This window comes from Strongylocentrotus purpuratus, unplaced genomic scaffold (assembly GCF_000002235.5).
Source record: "Strongylocentrotus purpuratus isolate Spur 01 unplaced genomic scaffold, Spur_5.0 spur5_scaffold_1, whole genome shotgun sequence".
Lineage (NCBI taxonomy): Eukaryota > Metazoa > Echinodermata > Echinoidea > Camarodonta > Strongylocentrotidae > Strongylocentrotus > Strongylocentrotus purpuratus.
Genome location: NW_022145594.1, coordinates 52,140,948 through 52,161,183, shown reverse-complemented (window position 1 = coordinate 52,161,183; position 20,236 = coordinate 52,140,948). Strand labels below are relative to the sequence as shown.

The 20,236-nt window shown below is 36.4% G+C and overlaps 1 protein-coding gene across 1 annotated transcript; it reads right to left on the bottom strand.

Moving 5' to 3' along the window:
* Positions 1-5,965: 5,965 nt before the first annotated feature.
* LOC100889749 lies at positions 5,966-16,247 on the bottom strand. The gene is made up of 7 exons (XM_030978935.1): positions 15,867-16,247; positions 14,962-15,231; positions 13,978-14,055; positions 13,291-13,509; positions 12,212-12,421; positions 10,661-10,939; positions 5,966-5,985 (listed from the first exon to the last, which is right to left on the bottom strand). Exons 1-7 carry the CDS (start codon positions 16,129-16,131, stop codon positions 5,966-5,968), a joined length of 1,341 nt encoding a protein of 446 aa, XP_030834795.1. The 5' UTR covers positions 16,132-16,247.
* Between the last annotated feature and the right edge of the window lie 3,989 nt (positions 16,248-20,236).

Sequence of the window (20,236 nt, the reverse complement as noted above, 5' to 3'; positions counted from 1 at the left end):
ATACAGGGTAAGGAAAGATTGCCAAACTAAAATGTTTGAAAAAGCCTAACCCTACTGTACTGAGTTATTTCAAGCTCCTCCGGATAGATGGTTGACCTCGGCCACTACACTGTTGATTCCCACAAAATTGGCACACCTGGAGTAAATTGGCAATTCTATGACATATCTTTTTGCTTTGAAAATGTTACATTGGGGTTGCATAGACAGAACACTTTTTATGTCAAATGCGTTCATTAATAAGGTTAACACTTTTAAGAAAGAAAAATTGAGTACTGTTCATATTCCTAATCTTCAAATGATTTTTTTAAATTTCACTTCTTGAGATAACTTCTTCAGATGACTGCAAAGCGCAACATTGCAAAGCTCACTTCTACAACCCTAGTCACCAATGACCGTGCACCACCATACCCCTTTGCTCACCAGTTCAAACAAACTACCGCCCTCGAGTCAGAAGGCTGTCCTCATCGTCCAACACACAGCGGTAACATCACCCCAGGACTTCAGCCCTCCGGTGATACCTGGTTCAGCAAAGACTAGGCCTTGGGGAGTGTTTACGGCTTTGTCACCAAAACAGCATTGTGGCAGAAGTATGGAACACCAGCATATACATGTAATGTATCGGGACCTTTACAGGGTAAGGAAAGATTGCCAAACTAAAATGTTTGAAAAAGCCTAACCCTACTGTACAGAGTTATTTCAAGCTCCTCCTGATAGATGGCTGACCACGGCCACTACACTAGTGATTCCCACAAAATTGGCACACCTGGAGTAAATTGGCAATTCTATGACATATCTTTTTGCTTTGAAAATGTTACATTGGGGTTGCATAGACAGAATACTTTTTATGTCAAATGCGTTCATTAATAATGTGAACACTTTCAAAAAAGAAACATTTAGTACTGTTTATATTCCTAATCTTCAAATGATTTTTTTTATTTCACTTCTTGAGATAACTTCTTCAGATGACTGCAAAGCGCAACGTTGCAAAGCTCATTTCTACAACCCTAGTCACCAATGACAGTGCACCACCATACCCCTTTGCTCACCAGTTCAAACAAACTACCGCCCTCGAGTCAGAAGGCTGTCCTCATCGTCCAACACACAGCGGTAACATCACCCCAGGACTTCAGCCCTCCGGTGATACCTGGTTCAGCGAAGACTATGCCTTGGGGAGTGTTTACGGCTCTGTCACCAAAACAGCATTGTGGCAGAAGTATGGAACACCAGCATATACATGTAATGTATCAGGACCTTCACAGGGTAAGGAAAGATTAAACTAAAATGTTTGAAAAAGCCTAACCCTACTGTACAGAGTTATTTCAAGCTCCTCCTGATAGATGGCTGACCTCGGCCACTACACTATTGATTCCCACAAAATTGGCACACCTGGAGTAAATTGACAATTCTATGACATATCTTTTTGCTTTGAAAATGTTACATTAGGGTTGCATAGACAGAATACTTTTTATGTCAAATGCGTTTATTAAGAAGGTGAACACTTTTAAAAAAGAAAAATTCAGTACTGTTCATATTCCTAATCTTCAAATGATTTTTTTTATTTCACTTCATATAACTTCTTCAGATGACTGCAAAGCGCAACATTGCAAAGCTCATTTCTACAACCCTAGTCACCAATGACAGTGCACCACCATATCCCTTTGTTTACCAGTTCAAACAAACTACCGCCCTCGAGTCAGAAGGCTGTCCTCATCATCCAACACACAGCGGTAACATCACCCAAGGACTTCAGCCCTCCGGTGATACCTGGTTCAGCAAAGACTAGGCCTTGGGGAGTGTTTACGGCTCTGTCATCATAACAGCATTATGGCAGAAGTAAGGAACACCAGCATATACAGGGTAAGGAAAGATTGCCAAACTAAAATGTTTGAAAAAGCCTAACCCTACTGTACTGAGTTATTTCAAGCTCCTCCGGATAGATGGTTGACCTCGGCCACTACACTGTTGATTCCCACAAAATTGGCACACCTGGAGTAAATTGGCAATTCTATGACATATCTTTTTGCTTTGAAAATGTTACATTGGGGTTGCATAGACAGAACACTTTTTATGTCAAATGCGTTCATTAATAAGGTTAACACTTTTAAGAAAGAAAAATTGAGTAATGTTCATATTCCTAATCTTCAAATGATTTTTTTAAATTTCACTTCTTGAGATAACTTCTTCAGATGACTGCAAAGCGCAATGTTGCAAAGCTCACTTCTACAACCCTAGTCACCAATGACCGTGCACCACCATACCCCTTTGCTCACCAGTTCAAACAAACTACCGCCCTCGATTTAGAAGGCTGTCCTCATCGTCCAACACACAGCGGTAACATCACCCCAGGACTTCAGCCCTCCGGTGATACCTGGTTCAGCGAAGACTATGCCTTGGGGAGTGTTTACGGCTCTGTCACCAAAACAGCATTGTGGCAGAAGTATGGAACACCAGCATATACATGTAATGTATCGGGACCTTTACAGGGTAAGGAAAGATTGCCAAACTAAAATGTTTGAAAAAGCCTAACCCTACTGTACAGAGTTATTTCAAGCTCCTCCTGATAGATGGCTGACCTCGGCCACTACACTAGTGATTCCCACAAAATTGGCACACCTGGAGTAAATTGGCAATTCTATGACATATCTTTTTGCTTTGAAAATGTTACATTGGGGTTGCATAGACAGAATACTTTTTATGTCAAATGCGTTCATTAGTAATGTTAACACTTTCAAAAAAGAAACATTTAGTACTGTTTATATTCCTAATCTTCAAATGATTTTTTTTATTTCACTTCAGATAACTTCTTCAGATGACTGCAAAGCGCAACGTTGCAAAGCTCATTTCTACAACCCTAGTCACCAATGACAGTGCACCACCATATCCCTTTGCTCACCAGTTGAAACAAACTACCGCCCTCGAGTCAGAAGGCTGTCCTCATCGTCCAACACACAGCGGTAACATCACCCCAGGACTTCAGCCCTCCGGTGATACCTGGTTCAGCGAAGACTAGGCCTTGGGGAGTGTTTACGGCTCTGTCACCAAAACAGCATTGTGGCAGAAGTATGGAACACCAGCATATACATGTAATGTATCAGGACCTTCACAGGGTAAGGAAAGATTGCCAAACTAAAATGTTTGAAAAAGCCTAACCCTACTGTACAGAGTTATTTCAAGCTCCTCCGGATAGATGGTTGACCTCGGCCACTACACTGTTGATTCCCACAAAATTGGCACACCTGGAGTAAATTGGCAATTCTATGACATATCTTTTTGCTTTGAAAATGTTACATTGGGGTTGCATAGACAGAACACTTTTAATGTCAAATGCGTTCATTAATAAGGTTAACACTTTTAAGAAAGAAAAATTGAGTACTGTTCATATTCCTAATCTTCAAATGATTTTTTTAAACTTCACTTCTTCAGATAACTTCTTCAGATGACTGCAAAGCGCAACGTTGCAAAGCTCACTTCTATCTACAACCCTAGTCACCAATGACCGTGCACCACCATATCCCTTTGCTCACCAGTTCAAACAAACTACCGCCCTCGAGTCAGAAGGCTGTCCTCATCGTCCAACACACAGCGGTAACATCACCCCAGGACTTCAGCCCTCCGGTGATACCTGGTTCAACGAAGACTAGGCCTTGGGGAGTGGTTACGGCTCTGTCATAAGAGCATTGTGGCACAAGTAGCCTCGATCTCGACCAAGACATTTTGAATGCCACTCTGTATGGCTCAGCATACTTTTTTTTTCTTTATTCATACTAACGTGTGTTCATGTCCATTTTTCCACCTCTGATTCTTACATTTATTTTCTGATACCATGTTTCTGTGTGATTTTAGTCTTATTTTTACTGGTATGACAATGTAAACATATACCTTTGTTCCACACAAGATATTTTGGGATTTTGTGTGCACTTCCATGTAACTACATGTATTTTTATATGATAGTTTTTGTTTCTGATTGTTCAATTCCTTTTACGCTCTCATTCCTTTATAGTTGTATCTTATTTGAGACAGAGGAAGAGAGAGGGTGAATAGTAGAGAGAGAGGGGGATGCAGAAACAAAGCGCCATTTATGATGTATTTTATTACATTTGTGTTTTAACTTTGCACATACATTGCAAGATTTTGGGATTTAACACGTTTATTTTTCTGTAAGTTTGTAAATCCTTGTATTCACACAGTGTTTTGAGTGATATATTGTAAAGATAGATCTTATGCATGCTCCTTGGGGAAAAGAAGTTATACATGCATGTCACTCTTCTTATCTTGGCATTACCGTAATTCTTATATTGGTTGATGTTGCTGATATATGAAACAGAATCTGATGGATATCATTGATAACAGTTACTGTTTGTCTTCTTTTTAACATCAGGATAACAGATCTTAGTAGTACAGCGAAAGACAATTCACTGTAATTTGTTATATTGTCATATATTACACGATTATGATTTTCAATGGCACATGTTTGTACACTACAATTTTATGTCATTAGAGGTCACATATCCAGTTTGTTTCGTGAATAGTCAATATTGGATTATGATTATAATGTCAGTTTATTTGCAACATTTACCCCATATATAGTGGTATCTTACGATCAACTGTCAATATCTACTGCATTCACTATACATAGCAGTGTCTTGCTTGCTGTAACAAAGAGGTATATAGGGCTGTTAGGGATTATCCATAATGTACATTGTTTTTTAGTTTTTATTGTTATTGTGTTTATCTGAACTTATGTTGTTTATGTACCTGTTTTATATATGTATTCCATTTCTGTTGAATATATATACATGTTAAAATGCCCTTTTCAGAGATTTGTACAATGCTGCTCTTTTCAGTATGTGCTTTTATTTTGGTATATCAAATTTAATTGGATATGCTGTTTTTAAAATTTATTTCTTTTAAAATGTGTTCGAAGATGATAGGTGATTACCATTTGTAACATTGCATTGCGGTTCTTTTTTAGATCGCCAAGGAAATAGCGTGATGTTAAGTTTGGTGCAGAATGTCATTTACATGCATGTAGATAGGTCTATGCAATTTAGCTTTGACTTTGGTTAACAATGAATAGACCTGTTTACTAATGTACTTCATTTTATGTTTCTCTCTATAGTACATGGTAGGGGGTGAAACAAGAATACAAAGGTTAGAAGGAAAAGTTAAAGAAGATTGGGGTTCAATGGCACATGTTTGTACACTACAATTTTATGTCATTAGAGGTCACATATCCAGTTTGTTTTGTGAATAGTCAATATTGGATTATGATTATAATGTCAGTTTATTTGCAACATTTACCCCATATATAGTGGTACCTTACGATCAACTGTCAATATCTACTGCATTCACTATACATAGCAGTGTCTTGCTTGCTGTAACAAAGAGGTATATAGGGCTGTTAGGGATTATCCATAATGTACATTGTTTTTTAGTTTTATTTTTATTGTGTTTATCTGAACTTATATCTCACTTGCTATGTAGGGGGCCTTTCATATAATCAGTAGGTATCTTGTTTATGTACCTGTTTTATATATGTATTCCATTTCTGTTGAATATATATACATGTTAAAATGCCCTTTTTAGAGATTTGTACAATGCTGCTCTTTTCAGTATGTGCTTTTATTTTGGTATATCAAATTTAATTGGATATGCTGTTTTTAAAATTTATTTCTTTTAAAATGTGTTTGAAGATGATAGGTGATTACCATTTGTAATATTGCATTGCGGTTCTTTTTTAGATCGCCAAGGAAATAGCGTGATGTTAAGTTTGGTGCAGAATCATTACATGCATGTAGATAGGTCTATGCAATTTAGCTTTGACTTTGGTTTGATAAGCTTTGTTTAGTGCTTTGAACATGAATTTAACAATGAATAGACCTGTTTACTAATAGACTTTATTTCATGTTTCTCTCTATAGTACATGGTAGGGGTGAAACAAGAATACAAAGGTTAGAAGAAAAAGTTAAAGAAGATTGGGGAACACTGGAAGACATAATAGAGGGAGAACGAGAGTCAGAGGCGGAATAGGGAGAGGGTGAGAGAGTATAACAAAAGAGAAGGGCAGAGATAGATCGAGACATCGCAAGGGAGAAAGAGGGAGGCAAGGAAGGAGTGAGACGAAGGAAGGGAGAGGGTGAAGAGTAGAGAAAGAGAGAGGGGGATGCAGAAACAAAGCAAGAGAGAGGGGCAGAACAAGAGAGGAGAAGGGGAACATAGCAAGAGAGAGGAGAAAGAGAAAGAGATGCAATCGAGGCACTCTACTAGCATAAATAGATTTGAATATTTACTATATAGAGAAAGGGAGAAGTTATATAGACATAGACAATGATGATCATGATGATAATGAACATGAAGGTGATGGTAATGATAATGTTAGATGATGATAATAATAATAATGTTAATGATGATGTTGATGATCATCAGACCATCACGATGATGATGATATTGATGATGATGATCATGAGCGTGATCCTGACATCTGATTGAAAAAATGAGGGGACATTTAGATAGCATATAGTCTCAGCTACAACATGCTCAAATATATTTTAAAAAACAAGCGGAAATAACGGCGATATTGCTCTCAAAAGACAGGGATGTAGAATCCAGATTTGAGAAAAAGTCATCTCCCATATAGAAAAAGAGAGAAATTTTAACGATATGTAAATGTAAACAATGATCATAATGATGATGATGATGATGATGATCTTGATAGTAATGATTATGATGATGATTATAATGATAATGTTAATGATGATGATGATGATGATGTTGATGATCATGATCATGATCAGACCATGATGATGATCATGATCATGATGATCATGATGATGATCATGAGCGTGATTCTGACATCTGATTGAAAAGATGAGGGGACATTTAGATAGCATAGAGTCTCAGCTACAACATACTCCAAAATCAACAAAAACCAGGCGGAAATAACGGCGATATTGCTCGCAAAAGACAGGAATGTAGAATCCAGATTTGAGAAAAAGTCATCTCCCATGGGGATTACAGGCGAAAAGTAATGGATCAAGTGATAATAGGGTAATAATAAAGTAAATATGGTTGTTTATTACATTATTTGCGATTCTACGTGTAGTAATGTGATATTTGCTATGTATATCCATCAGAAACTTGTCTGTACGAAACAGTGAAATACTGCCCTCTCCGGCAGAATAAAGTAAGCTTAGCAACGAGCCTAATGGCGTATACTTCTAGCAGTATTTACTTTCGTATTTATGGACATATAAGATACGACATTTGGCGACGAGGAAGGGATTCTCATTCCAGGACATCACTATGATGTTCCCCCTGCCCCTAACATTCACTCCCGACATCCTGCCCCCTCCAGTCGCCCTTCTCGTACCCGGCGACGGCCTCGATATTTGACAGACTATGTCTCATAGAACTATATTTCGGTTCCTCCCTTTTGACAGTACTCATAGTGTTTTGGTTACATGCATGTTTTGGATGAAATGCCTTCATCTCAGTAGCTAGTTTGACCCCCCCCCCCCCCAATGGTTGTTTATGCATTTTGTCATTCTGATGTTTGTCTTTACCGGTAATCTTTTCATACTGCTTCGCATCTACCAGTTCCACTCCATCACACTGATTGATACGGAATGTTTTTTTCCTAAATTCTTTTTTCAAGCAATTTTCAGTTGTGAGTTCAATAATGCAACAGTCTATTTTTTTATATAGAGATACTGTTCGAATGATGATGATTATTTTGATATGTTTGTCATTATTGTTCATTGAAAAGGGAGAGAGGAAGGATGGAAAGAGGATTAATATTTCACGAACAAAACAGATATTGTAAACAAACAAACAAAAAATGATTTAAATGTACGTACATGTATGTATGTCAAATTACTGTACACTGAAAGTACAAACATGATGTGTTTATTAGTAATTTCGTTCAAAAGCATTATTGTTGTATATTGTGTGGTACAATGTATTTTTAACTTGGACTGTTCTTTGCATCATTAGTTTCCAAAAGAAAAAGTACAAGAACAGAAATGATTTATTTTGGTTAATAACATTTATTTTATTGTCATGCTGTGCAAGTACACATATATGCACAACTTTGTTGCAAATGATGTTGAAATGCCAAATGTTGCACAATACTCTATTGTTTCAGTTTGGTGTTATAGCAGACCTCAATAAGGTGTTTTCAAGGTTGTAAGTGTTATGAAAGTTCTATTTGACTTTGTCTAGTATTTTGCAGTTCATGATTTCGACAAGGATTTTGTAATGTCAGGTTTAAGACAGCAGTCCTTTTATTGTTGTGTTTGCATTCAGTTGATCTCAAATATAACTAACCTCGTACGTATAGGATTTTACACAAATACAAGTGCTAACAACTCTCAGAAGAAAATAGCCAAATCACTCATATATATTTTGGTTGTTAGATTTGATCCAAACCGATTCAGCCGATACTGTATGTATTCAACAGGCTTAATGCACCTTCTCCAACATTATAGGAAACTCTATCTCAAAGAAGGGAGAGGTGTAGTAATGTGATATTTGCTATGTCCATCAGAAACTTGTCTGTATGAAACAGTGAAATACTGCCCTCTCCGGCAGAATAAAGTAAGCTTAGCAACGAGCATAGTGGCGTATACTTCTAGCAGTATTACTTTCGTATTTATGGACATATAAGATACGACACTACGTGTTTTAAAATTCAAAGGAGATTGTACAGTGAAAGGTCAAAATGAAAAAAAAGTGAAGAAAAAAATTGTTGGAGACGCCCGGACTCGAACCAGGGACCTCGAGGTCGGAAGTCAAGTGCGTTACCGATATACCAAAACATTTCCCATAGAGATTACACGTAAACGGAAAATGGAATTCTCAAATCCCACTTTGTAAGTGAAATATGAGCATGATCCCGGCATCTGATCGAAAAATAAAGGACACACTTGTGATAGCTTATTTTCTCAGCTACAACATACTCAAAGCTCAGCGTAAACAAAGATAAAACGACGGAGATATTGCTCGCAAAAGACGAGAATGTAGAATCCAGTTTTGAGAAAAAGTCATGTCCCATAGAGAATACACGCAAAATGTGAAAAATTGACATGCCTCCTTTAATCGCAAAAATACGCCATGATGCCATTGTCAAAATGAAATATCATGATGACTACATTTGTAGAAAATATTCTCAGGTAGAACATATCAAAATTTGAAAGAAAATTAATCAATATTTACAGAGATACAATCAATTTTACAAAAATATGCTGACGTCATAATATGCAAATTGAAATTTTGAGTTCGGAGGCCATTATGATGACGTCATGAGTTAAATGAGGGTCAAATGACACATGAAATCATATCTCCAACTCATACTTATTCCAACCATGATATAAAAGTTGGGGTCAATTGACTATCTCAAGAGCTATTTTGATTTTTAAAATGGGATGTTTTTGATCAAATTTGCATTATATTGCCCATAGCAGTACGCGCGGATTTTGAACTTTGACGCGCGCTCACGGCCTTATAAAAGGTCAAGAGTGACTGAAATTAATGTAAATTGTCATTTACGGTAAGAGAAATCTAAATCATGTAAAAAAAAATGAATTTGACCTTTTCCGCGCGTTGTGAGCGCGCGCAACGCGCGCGTTGACACTTACGGACGGAAAATTTTGAAATGCTTAAAATGACCTGATTCGTACTCTCCTTCAATAGTTAAGTAATTTTGAGCATTTTTAAATTTTGACGCGCACGTACGCGCGCGTCGTGACCTTTATGTGACCTTTGATGACATGATCTGTTGACCCTTGACCTGAAATATATGTGATATGAATATGAATGATCTTTGCTGATCCATCATGAAGATATGATGGATAACGTGATTTCACAAAATGGCGCCTGGATGACGTCACGATAAATTGATGACCTTGAAAATGTTCCTGTCACGTCTCATGACAATGACTTATGACTGTGTAAAAATTAAAAGAAATTAACACAACCGATCTTGAGTTAACCGATAAACAAAAAACGGGAAGAAATAAAAATAAATAATAATAATAATAAATAAATAAATAAAGAAAGAAAATTCTGACGAAAACAATAGGTGATCTGTCGAAAACGACAGACCACCTAATAAAATACATGAGTTTAAAAAAACAAGGAAATACTAAGGAATTATCAAAACAATAGATAACATAAGGAACAACCTGGCGCTTCCAAATTTTTATTGTTGTATTATTACCCCAAATGGTTTAAAGAATATATGTAGTAAAAATTAATGTTTAAATATGAAGAATATATGATTTATGGGTAAAAATGTGAATTTTATTACCTTATTTGCATAAATTACCATAAAAATGAAAAAGAGTGGATTTTTCAAACAAAATTGAAATTACCATAGTATTCTATACACTTCACTTGACATGCATGCAAATTTTCACGGCGATCCGCTGTTTCACGGCCGAGATCATAGGGGGGGGGGGGGGGGGCCTTAGAACCCCCCCCCCCCCCCCCCAGGGCTATGCAGTTTTTAAAAAGCCCAGGCTAGATAGGATTAAAGTAATGACAACAGTTGGTGGGTTTTTTAATGCATGTATCCAATTGAGTTAGTTAGAAAATTGTGAACCTTACTAATTTAAATTAAAATCAAATTCTTTATGCATGTTTTTTAAAACTTTTTTCTTACCGAAGAAGGTTAATTGAGCAGCATCCCGATATCCAAGATTCCCCAGTGCAACACAGAAATCGTGACGCCGATACACTTCATCATCCTTATATTGATTCAATAGATCTATCAAAAGACCAACAGTTCCCTTATCTGCTTTCTGAACTTCCTTCCGTCTGCTCGTGTCCATACCGAGAAGTGTGGCCAATGGTTCAACATCTTTGTATAGAATGTTGTATGCTAAACGAACCATCTCAGCCTGGTATACATGATGAGGAGGCAGCCGGCCGACAATGCATCCTTAAAGAAGAGAAATACGTGTTAGCCCAATAATAGAGTTTTTACGTTTATCAAAATTAGGAAGTCTTTAATCATGTTGATAATGATATGCATTGGAAATTTGTGAAAAAAAGTTGTACTTCTTCAGGAAATAATATTCCTGGTTGCTTGATTTTTCACTTCAGAATAAAGGCATTTCTTTTTTGGAGTTATAATATCGCTATGTTTCGTCATGCAAAGTTTTAGATGTTGAAAACTATTTTATTTTGGAATTATAAGGTAGCAATACTCCTTCCGGTGTCTAGAGTATTTAAATTTGCGTGGATAATTGGCACTTACAAATATTATGTATCATAATGATTGTGTTGAGCTTTAAAGGGACTTGGTAACATTGTTCAGATGAGAGAAAATGGTGCTAATTAAGTTAGTGACTTCAATGCTAGATGTAAAATTAAAGATAATCTGAAAGTTTGAGTGAAAACAGACCATTATTAACAATAAAAATTAGGAAAAACTGATCTGATTGATTCCTTAATTCTCCCAACTATATTATTACAATTCAATTACATGTTAGGTGAATGTAAATCGTAACATTAAAGCTATGAATTGGCTCTATCCCTAAATATATTTCTGATTGTAAGTCAATTAATTCCTTCAAAAAAAAGTTGAAGCAGTTTCTTTATATCAAATATGTAAAGTTACTTATCTTATGTTTATTATATCAAATATGTAAAGTTACTTATCTTATGTTTATACTTGTGTAATATGTTTTTTGTTTTTTGTTTCTTTTTATTTAATGTTCGTTTTTTTTCTTCTTATTTTAAATCTTTGCTTTACATTATGCTTTGAATGCTTTGGGAACTATGTGTGTACAAGGCCTAAGGGCTTTATTTATGTAGTTCCCCATTTCATTTCTAAATTTGTTCATGAATAATTTTGTACCTTTTGTATCAATGTAATTTTTAATCGAGAATGAAATAAATGCGAATTCAATCATTCCAGTCATTTAAGTGTTGAAGATTTTTTAAATCCTGTCTAATGTCTTATTTTCATGGAAAAACAGTTGGGAGAATTTACTGTTAGGTGTTAACCAGTGACACCTTCAAAGAAAACCATAAATATCTTTGTGATTTGAGAATTTGTTCAGGATTTTTTGCATGCTAGAGGGTTAGTAGCAGAAGGAATATAATAAGTAACATTTCATACAAAAATTACGCAGTTTTTTCATCAACCTTCAACTATGTTACCGGTTCACTTTATTATCATTATCAATCCTGGAAGAGAAGTACAAACCTGATAATCCCGATTCATGGAGTGCTTTTCTCAGAGCCTCACGGCATGTCCCTATTTCATGATTATCCCTCCAACCTTTCAGGTATTGTAGAAGCGATTTATTCCGTTCGTTTGTTGTATCTATGCCAAGCCTTGAAGTGAGATCTTGCACAAGTTCACTAGGGATGTTTTCAACCAAGTTCTTCAGTTCTCCATCTGTAACTTTGATTACTGCAAACAATACATGTAAATGACAACCACATAGGGGAACACGTTATTAAAATGTCAGTTATACCGTTTTACTTCTCTGTAGGTGCGAAGTGTCTGAAGCAAGAATTTCAAATTACTAAATTAGAACAAGAAAAAAAAATCCATAAGTGAAACGTAAACTTCTGTAACATGGTAATTATTTGTTTTCTTTTAACCCTTACTGTACTGGGGGGGGGCCTGGGAGGCCCCCCCCCTCGACATTTTCGGAGATTGCACCGCAACCGCTCGGAATTTTGAATTGTCGTTTCATGACTTTTTTCCCTCAAGTCTTACGCACATTTTGATACCATTTTCGTCAAAATCGGATATACCTGTAAGGCGTTACATAACAATTAGTATGCGCATGTCATTAAAAAAAAAAAAAAAATTAAAAATCCATCAAAATTTGCATAAATTATCATTATTAATTACATTAAAATAACTTTTTTGTGTTAGAAAAGAAGTTTCATATGAATAATGAGTTTCAACATTCAAAAAGTGGAGTTTGACACGTTTTCTGTAAAATGCATAAAATTAGCGCATTTTGCATAATTAATTAGGCTAACGACAAAAATTTGCATATTCGGAAAAAACTAATTATACCATCTTGTTCCTTACGTAAATATCTACAAACATGCAAATTTTCGTGTTCATCGGACAATCGACGGCCGAGATCATAGGGGGGGGGCCTCCCAGGCCCCCCCCAGTCAGTGGGTGCTCAAAATAGCCCAGTACAGTAAGGGTTAAAGGAGAATTCCCTGTTGAGAAGGATTAGCTGGATAACTGATTTTGCCATCATTCACAATCATAACAAATGTATCTTTGCAAGTATTTACCATTACTGTACTTACTGTCGTTCAGCACATCTTGGTAAATCGAGACAAGATCCTGCAGGACACATGCTTTAGTATCACTCATCTGTTTGTCCCTCCAATCACGCAGCCTCTTTTCAAGATCGTCACTTTCCTCGTCAACTGTGATGCCAAGCTTCTCAAAAAACAAATGCAGTGCATCTGATGGGAGATGTTTCAGCAAGACCGCCAGATCGTCATCGAATACACTGCTGCTATCTGTAAGATCAGACAATGTTTTAAAAATTGCATCATCGACTTTGAATGGTTAAAGTGCGGGCCAGACATTATTTGAATCTACCGGTAAGACTTTCAAAGAGTTAGAATATTCAGGAATCATGTGGGGTTTCTCTTAAGTTACGAAGAAATCCTATTAACACTTCTCTTTTTTTTAAAAGTAATTTTCTCTGTATTTCGAAGGGCTAGCTATCACTTCTTCGCTTTGCTGATATTACAGCAACATATCTAGTCAGACCTTTGTGTGAGGTACAAACCACTGCGTGAAAATATGAATGATGAAATCAACTATTTTTTAGTGGATGAAAATGTCGGCTTAGCACATACATATCAGATTTCTATATCACGTATTATTATGACATATGAAAGAAATCATAATTGTAAGAAGAATGTTCTTTCCTAGAATAACCCCTAAAATAAAAATAAAAAACAGTTGACCGATGTACTTACTGAACGCCTTTGCATCAGGGTGTGGTCCTACTACTTCATTTCCTGTTTCAACTCGATAGGACGTTGTCTTGAAAAAATCTGAAACACCGATAATAGTACCATGAACCGTTTTTGCCCGATGTTAAAAACAGGGTACTTGCAAAAATGTACAGGCATTTGCGCAAAAAATAGAAGAAAAAAAATGAAATTAACATTCTTAAACAATTACCATGAGCAGCTTCCCTTATGATCCAGAAACAAACCGAATGACAAAAAAATTATATATTTTTTCAACAAAATTGCCCAAATAATAACAAAAAGCATACAATTAATGTTTGATGAAATCGATCTATAAAACTTGCCGCTCAGACCCCAAATAATTTCATGACGATATTCGACAGTTTTCAATAAAGGTACAAGCTACATATCCGCCCTCCAATTGAAAAGACAAGAGCATGCGCACATGTACCTTGAAAATCTTGATATTTCGTTATCAGTGAGGTCTGACAAGTGCTGATTCAGAAATGAATTTGTTGATGTTATATAACATTCACTGTATATCTACATGTATGTACTTTTAATGCCCTGCATTTTCCAGTAAAATGGAATTGTCCTGGGCTATTGTTCTCCTTTGTTGTGCAAGTTTGAACAATAAAGTGATGTTTAAAAAACACAGGACCTTTGTAGTTATAATATACATTTTTAAGTTTGCGAAACCTCAAAGTTTAAACAAAGATCCACTAACAATGACCAAGCTTCACAGCGGACGGAATTTTTTTTTAACTACCGGTACTTTTTAAGTCGGAGAGCATTCCTTTTAATTTCAAGTTTGGGTTACCTCGAAGTTTATTGCGCCTGCATAGCACATAGTATCGAGTGATCGAGGACCCCGCTACTCAAATTTATCGCTCGTAGTTATAACTTTAGGCAATCCATGAGTCTACTCTGCGATGACTGCAGCGACGCCAATTGATAGCCCTTTTTCACATTAATATAATACAATACCTGTCATGTCATGGCGACCAATTTCGATGATAGCATCATCAAGCCTGCACCTTTTCTCGTAGTTGCTGCATTCATCTCCAGCAAGCCGTGCACTGATCATTCGACGAGTGTCAAAAAGATCTTCATTGTTATCATCGATTACAGCTTTAATCCCATTCTTGTCAGCGATGCATTCAGCTTTAGCAAGCCTCGTGCAGTGTCTTCCTGTCAAGTTGTAGACGAACAGTTCTACGTCTTGTGGGGATATCGCCTTCAGGAGATCTTCAGGAACTATTAAATTTTGGAAAAATGTTGTAACGTAATTAATTCATATTGCTCTTACAAAATAACTTTTTAATATTGTACAAAGTGTTGCTGCCTACAGTTGTGGCTACAATACGGAGATGGAGGCACATGTTCCTCTTTTGGTAAAGAAAGGATAACAAATGTATAAAGAGAGGAAATGAGAAGAGGGCAAATGAACATTCACCCCATCTCCTAGATCCAACCTAGCTATGTCATAAGTTATTCAAATACAGTATAAGACAAATTAGTTTCCAAATCGCATTTTAAAAGGACAAATTAATTTTAGTTCGAGATTATCAATAGATGCAATGCGTTATCACAACATTTATCGAATGCTCTATCTTCTAAAAGTATTTATATTGTTCTCTCAAGTTGACTCAAATATTGGATGATATGAAAAATTTCTAACATTCAACATGTTTAATAATTTTATTAAACACAGTTTTTAACTACTGCAGCTGTCCATTATTAATTTTCGTATGATATATATTTTTTATTGATCATAATCCATCATAAATTCATGAATATGAAATATAGTCTAAAAATGTGTAAAAATGGGCCAGAAGATGTTTTCCCGAAATATATCGCAAATTTGAAATTATAGTTCACAAAGCACTTACCCTGGAAGAAAGTCCTGGCAAGTTGTTTGCATGTAGCTCTTTCTAGAGCGAGACTCAACAGATAGTTCTGGTTTGCTGTCTTCATTCCGCCATGCCACCTTTCCAAATCCTTCTTGGCTTTAATAGTTGCAATGTTTCCTCTCTTTCCTGCCGATCTAGACAAAGTTACATTTCGGTCCGGGATGAGTTCAAGAAGAAAGCGATGAAGATCTCTTTCCTCACTAATGCTCCGTATAATGTGATCCAGTCGTTCTTCAGAAACCATTGCTGGTGTGTTTTGCAGGCGTACTTCAGTGTAATAAGGACAAAATTCATGATCATTGATTTACGTCTTTGCTCCAAAGGTTAGATTGCCTTAATTTAAAAAAATAATATTTTATATTTGTTATGCATACACTTGTTTTGAGAAGCTTCATATATTTAAAGCAGCTCATTGTATATTCAACTATTGGAAGATCATGAATTTGTCAACTGGATGTTGCAGTGCAACATTTCTGACAATACGATACAATCCAATGTAAAAAAAAATTCTCTCTCTTTTAATGATATAATACTTCACGTACACATTTTATATTTTGTTCACTGTAGAAGAAAACGAAACTTACCGTTATAACAGTTCCATGGATTGCGAATTCCACATTTAGTTAAAGCTCTCATCAGTGGGAGTGCTTCATTTTCATGATTGTTAGTTTCTTTCCAGTCACAAAGTAAGCTATAGGCCCTATCTTGCGTTAACTGTTTTTCAACGCCAGTAATGCCGAGGTCGATGATTGCATTTGGCAGCTTTGCCAAATCAGACTCATCCATTTTTTTCACTAGACACCACAATTCATAGTAGGATATCTTTCCTGTGAAAAACAACAACAACAACAATTATATATCTTACGAACAGTGTTAAAGATATGCATCAGTGTCTATTTCATTAAAAGCTTTAAAAAGTCAAAGTGAAATAATGAAATAGGTTCATTACAAGGAAAAAAAAGAAAGTAGGATGAATTTCATTTTTAAGCCTGACGTGAGAGCCACGTAGGACCACATGGAGAGAAGCTAGGGCTCCATGGCACATGCACCTCTTCGTCCCACCTACAACAAAATTTGGGTACCAGCTATAGGGTAATTTCGAGGTGTTGAATTCAAATACAAATGTTGCCACGCGTAAAACTCATGCGTTTTCACGATTAAGGCTTATAATTACGCCATTGTTTACCAAATGAAATATTGCAATGTTATATAATATTCAATATTACCCTCCTAGCCCTATAATGCGATGTCCGAAAGCTAGATAATAAATCACATTAATATTTTAACAAATTTGATTAAATTGGCTCATTCATGCAAATTTATGTAATTTGTCTTTGGGTGAGCACTGGGGTATTTTCGGTGCTAAATTTAAATAGGAATGTTGCCAAGCATAACACATGCACACTTTCCCGATACTGAGGCTTGATTATGCAAATTTATAGGAACTGAAGATATTGTATTTTTACAAATATAACAATCAATATAACCCTCTCATTCCAACTTTTATTGAAAATTAATACTATGTAAATTTTAAAAGATGCTATCATTCAGGTTATTTGATGCAAATTTATGTAAAATGAAAGTGATCAATAATGATAATAATGGTGGCTTCTTATAAAGCGCACATGTCTGTCACATCGTGACGCGTCTGAAGCTCCAACATTATTACCACGGTCTTAGCTCTGGCATTATCAGGTACCCATTTAAACCTTGATGGAGAGTGGCAAAATTGGATTAATGTCTTGCCAAAAGGATGTTAGTGTCAGGCCCGGCCCCCCCACTCAGTGTTATTTAGGGTACGCATATTCGTGTTCCAAGCGACCCCCCCCCCCCCTTTTCAGCAAAAGTCCGGTGTGTAAAGTCAATAAGGGTCTACCTTTTTCTTTTATGTACAAGCCTTTTTCAGCACCCCCCCCCCCCCCCCTTTTCAGCAAAAGTCTGGTGTGTAAAGTCAATACGGGTCGACCTTTTTCTTTTGTTACGAAAAGGACATTTTGGTAACACGCATGGGGTCCGTCCGTTCTCGGAGTGGGGGGGGGGTGTCAGGGTGGGATTCGAACCATTACCCTTGGATTGAGAGTCCAGTGAATGAACCACTATATACACTACACCTCCATCAAGAGAAAAAAGAGTTTAAAGGATAATTTTCTTTGTCAATAAGACTGTGTAAACTATATATGGGTGAAAGTAACCATTAAGGACAGTATATACTGTAACCATTAATCTTGTTCATTGACATTTGTTAAAATGGTTGAGTGACAAGATAAATAAATAGCACTTGTCTTTATTTGTTTCTTCAGTAGTTACTTATTTTAAACAGATAATTTGCAAATGCGTGCAAATTAATGCATTTGCTTGAATTAGAAAATGAGAACCAACTTCATCATAATAGACTACATTAGTGATGCACTTTACATGCATATAAACTTAATGTGCACATGCTTCTCATATGCAACTATTGAATTACTAACTCTCAAATTGACAATGCTTCTCTCAAGTTCTCTGACACATTGTAAATTCCAAATATCTACTGTGGAGCTATAATACAATTAAGGCGATCGAGCGACATAGTTCCTCCTATGTTATTCAAGTATATGTAGACGGCTCCAACTTTAACAGGGAAATGGTGTTAACCTTTATTTGAATACGGATTCGAAGTAAAACTTAATGCTTAAAATGATGCCACCGACTGATTTTTTAAAATCGGAGCCCAAAGTACCCACATTTTATTTTGTTAAAGGCCCACCAGTATTTTTAGGTATAATGAATAGTTTGGCAGATATTTTTTTGTGTGTACAAAACCTATATGAACATTATACTGAAATATGTTAAAGCCACTTAAAGGTCGTATCAGGACAATTACCACCTTGGACAATCACCGCCCAGAAAATCTCCCCCCCACCAAGAACAACCACTCCCGAGGACAATAACCCCCCCCCCCCCCAGGACAATTATTCCCCCCCCCCCCAAAAAAAAAAAACAGTCTTAAGAAATATCTGTTTAATTTAGCTTATAATTGATTACCATTATCTTTCATGTCTGTACCTTTCCTATCGCACTTTGTATAAATGTATCATGTATGTATTTCATCTTTTGCACAAGCTGCGCCTTGAGCATTTGACTGTCAAGTGGATTTGGCGCCTTATAAATCATATGTATTATTATTATTATTATTATTATGGAAACAAATTTGTTTGCATGAAAAGGTGAAGTTTTCAAAAATGTGCGTTTCTTTCCAGCATTAGGGTATCCGCCATCTTCGTTAGTCCTCTGTTTTTTCACCGCTTTTTTCTCAACGACAGGCCAGGCTGGAATTCTTTAAATTTGTGAACTGAAAAGATCGAGGACTAATCAGAATGGCGATGTGTGCAGTAAAGCATATCTCCAAGCATGTTCATCGGCCACACGTTGATCTGTGCATTGTGAATGGGGATGAGCGTTCTACGTATTTTACAGTTCTATGTGCCCGTGACCCCTGCACTCAACACTGTGATGTGGTCAACTTCCTCCATATGTCCCTAAAAATTACACCCTAGGGAAATTACCCCCCCCCCCCTCCCCATTCATTAAAGGGGAAGTATACCATAATAAGTTGGTTTTAGGCGTTTTGTTCGGGAGGTTAATTGTACGAGAATCCTTTTCAGGACTGCTCAATCCTCCCTTCTCTCTCACATGGTGCACCCGCAAGCCTACTGTATATCTACATCACCATGCAAGCCGACACTTTAATACAAGCAGCATCTTTTGATATCTATTCGCCAAATACGACTCTATCCATTCAAGAACAACACCATCTATGCTGAAACAGGTCTTTAAAGTTTCTGATAAGCAAGAATGATCTATGGTGTCGAATACACTATACTTATAGATCTAATAAAAGTAAAAGAGTGATTTTCTGAGAATCCATCGCCTTCAAAAGATCACTCTTTATTCTTAGCAGTGCAGTTTCAGTACTATGGAATTGTCTATATGCTGACTGAGTACATGGCAAAAGTGAGTTGTTATTGAGGTGATCCATGACTTGTAGGGTGGCAGCACCTTCAACTGACTCGACATGTATTTCAGATTGCTGATAGGTCTTAAGTTCTTAAAATCTGCGTCAAGACCAGGTTTTTCCAATAAAGGTGTGATGAGGGCATTTTTCCATTGTATGGGAAAATGACCAGGTGAGAGAGAAAGATTAATCAATGATGTGAACACAGGAATTAATAAGTCGATACATTGTAGAAGTTTCATGGGCATAGGATCTAATGAGCATGACTTCTTACTGAGGTTAAGTGTAAGTTTGTTTTTTACTTGGTGCTCAGAAAGAGATTTGAAATTGCTCAAAACATCGACATCATGGTAAG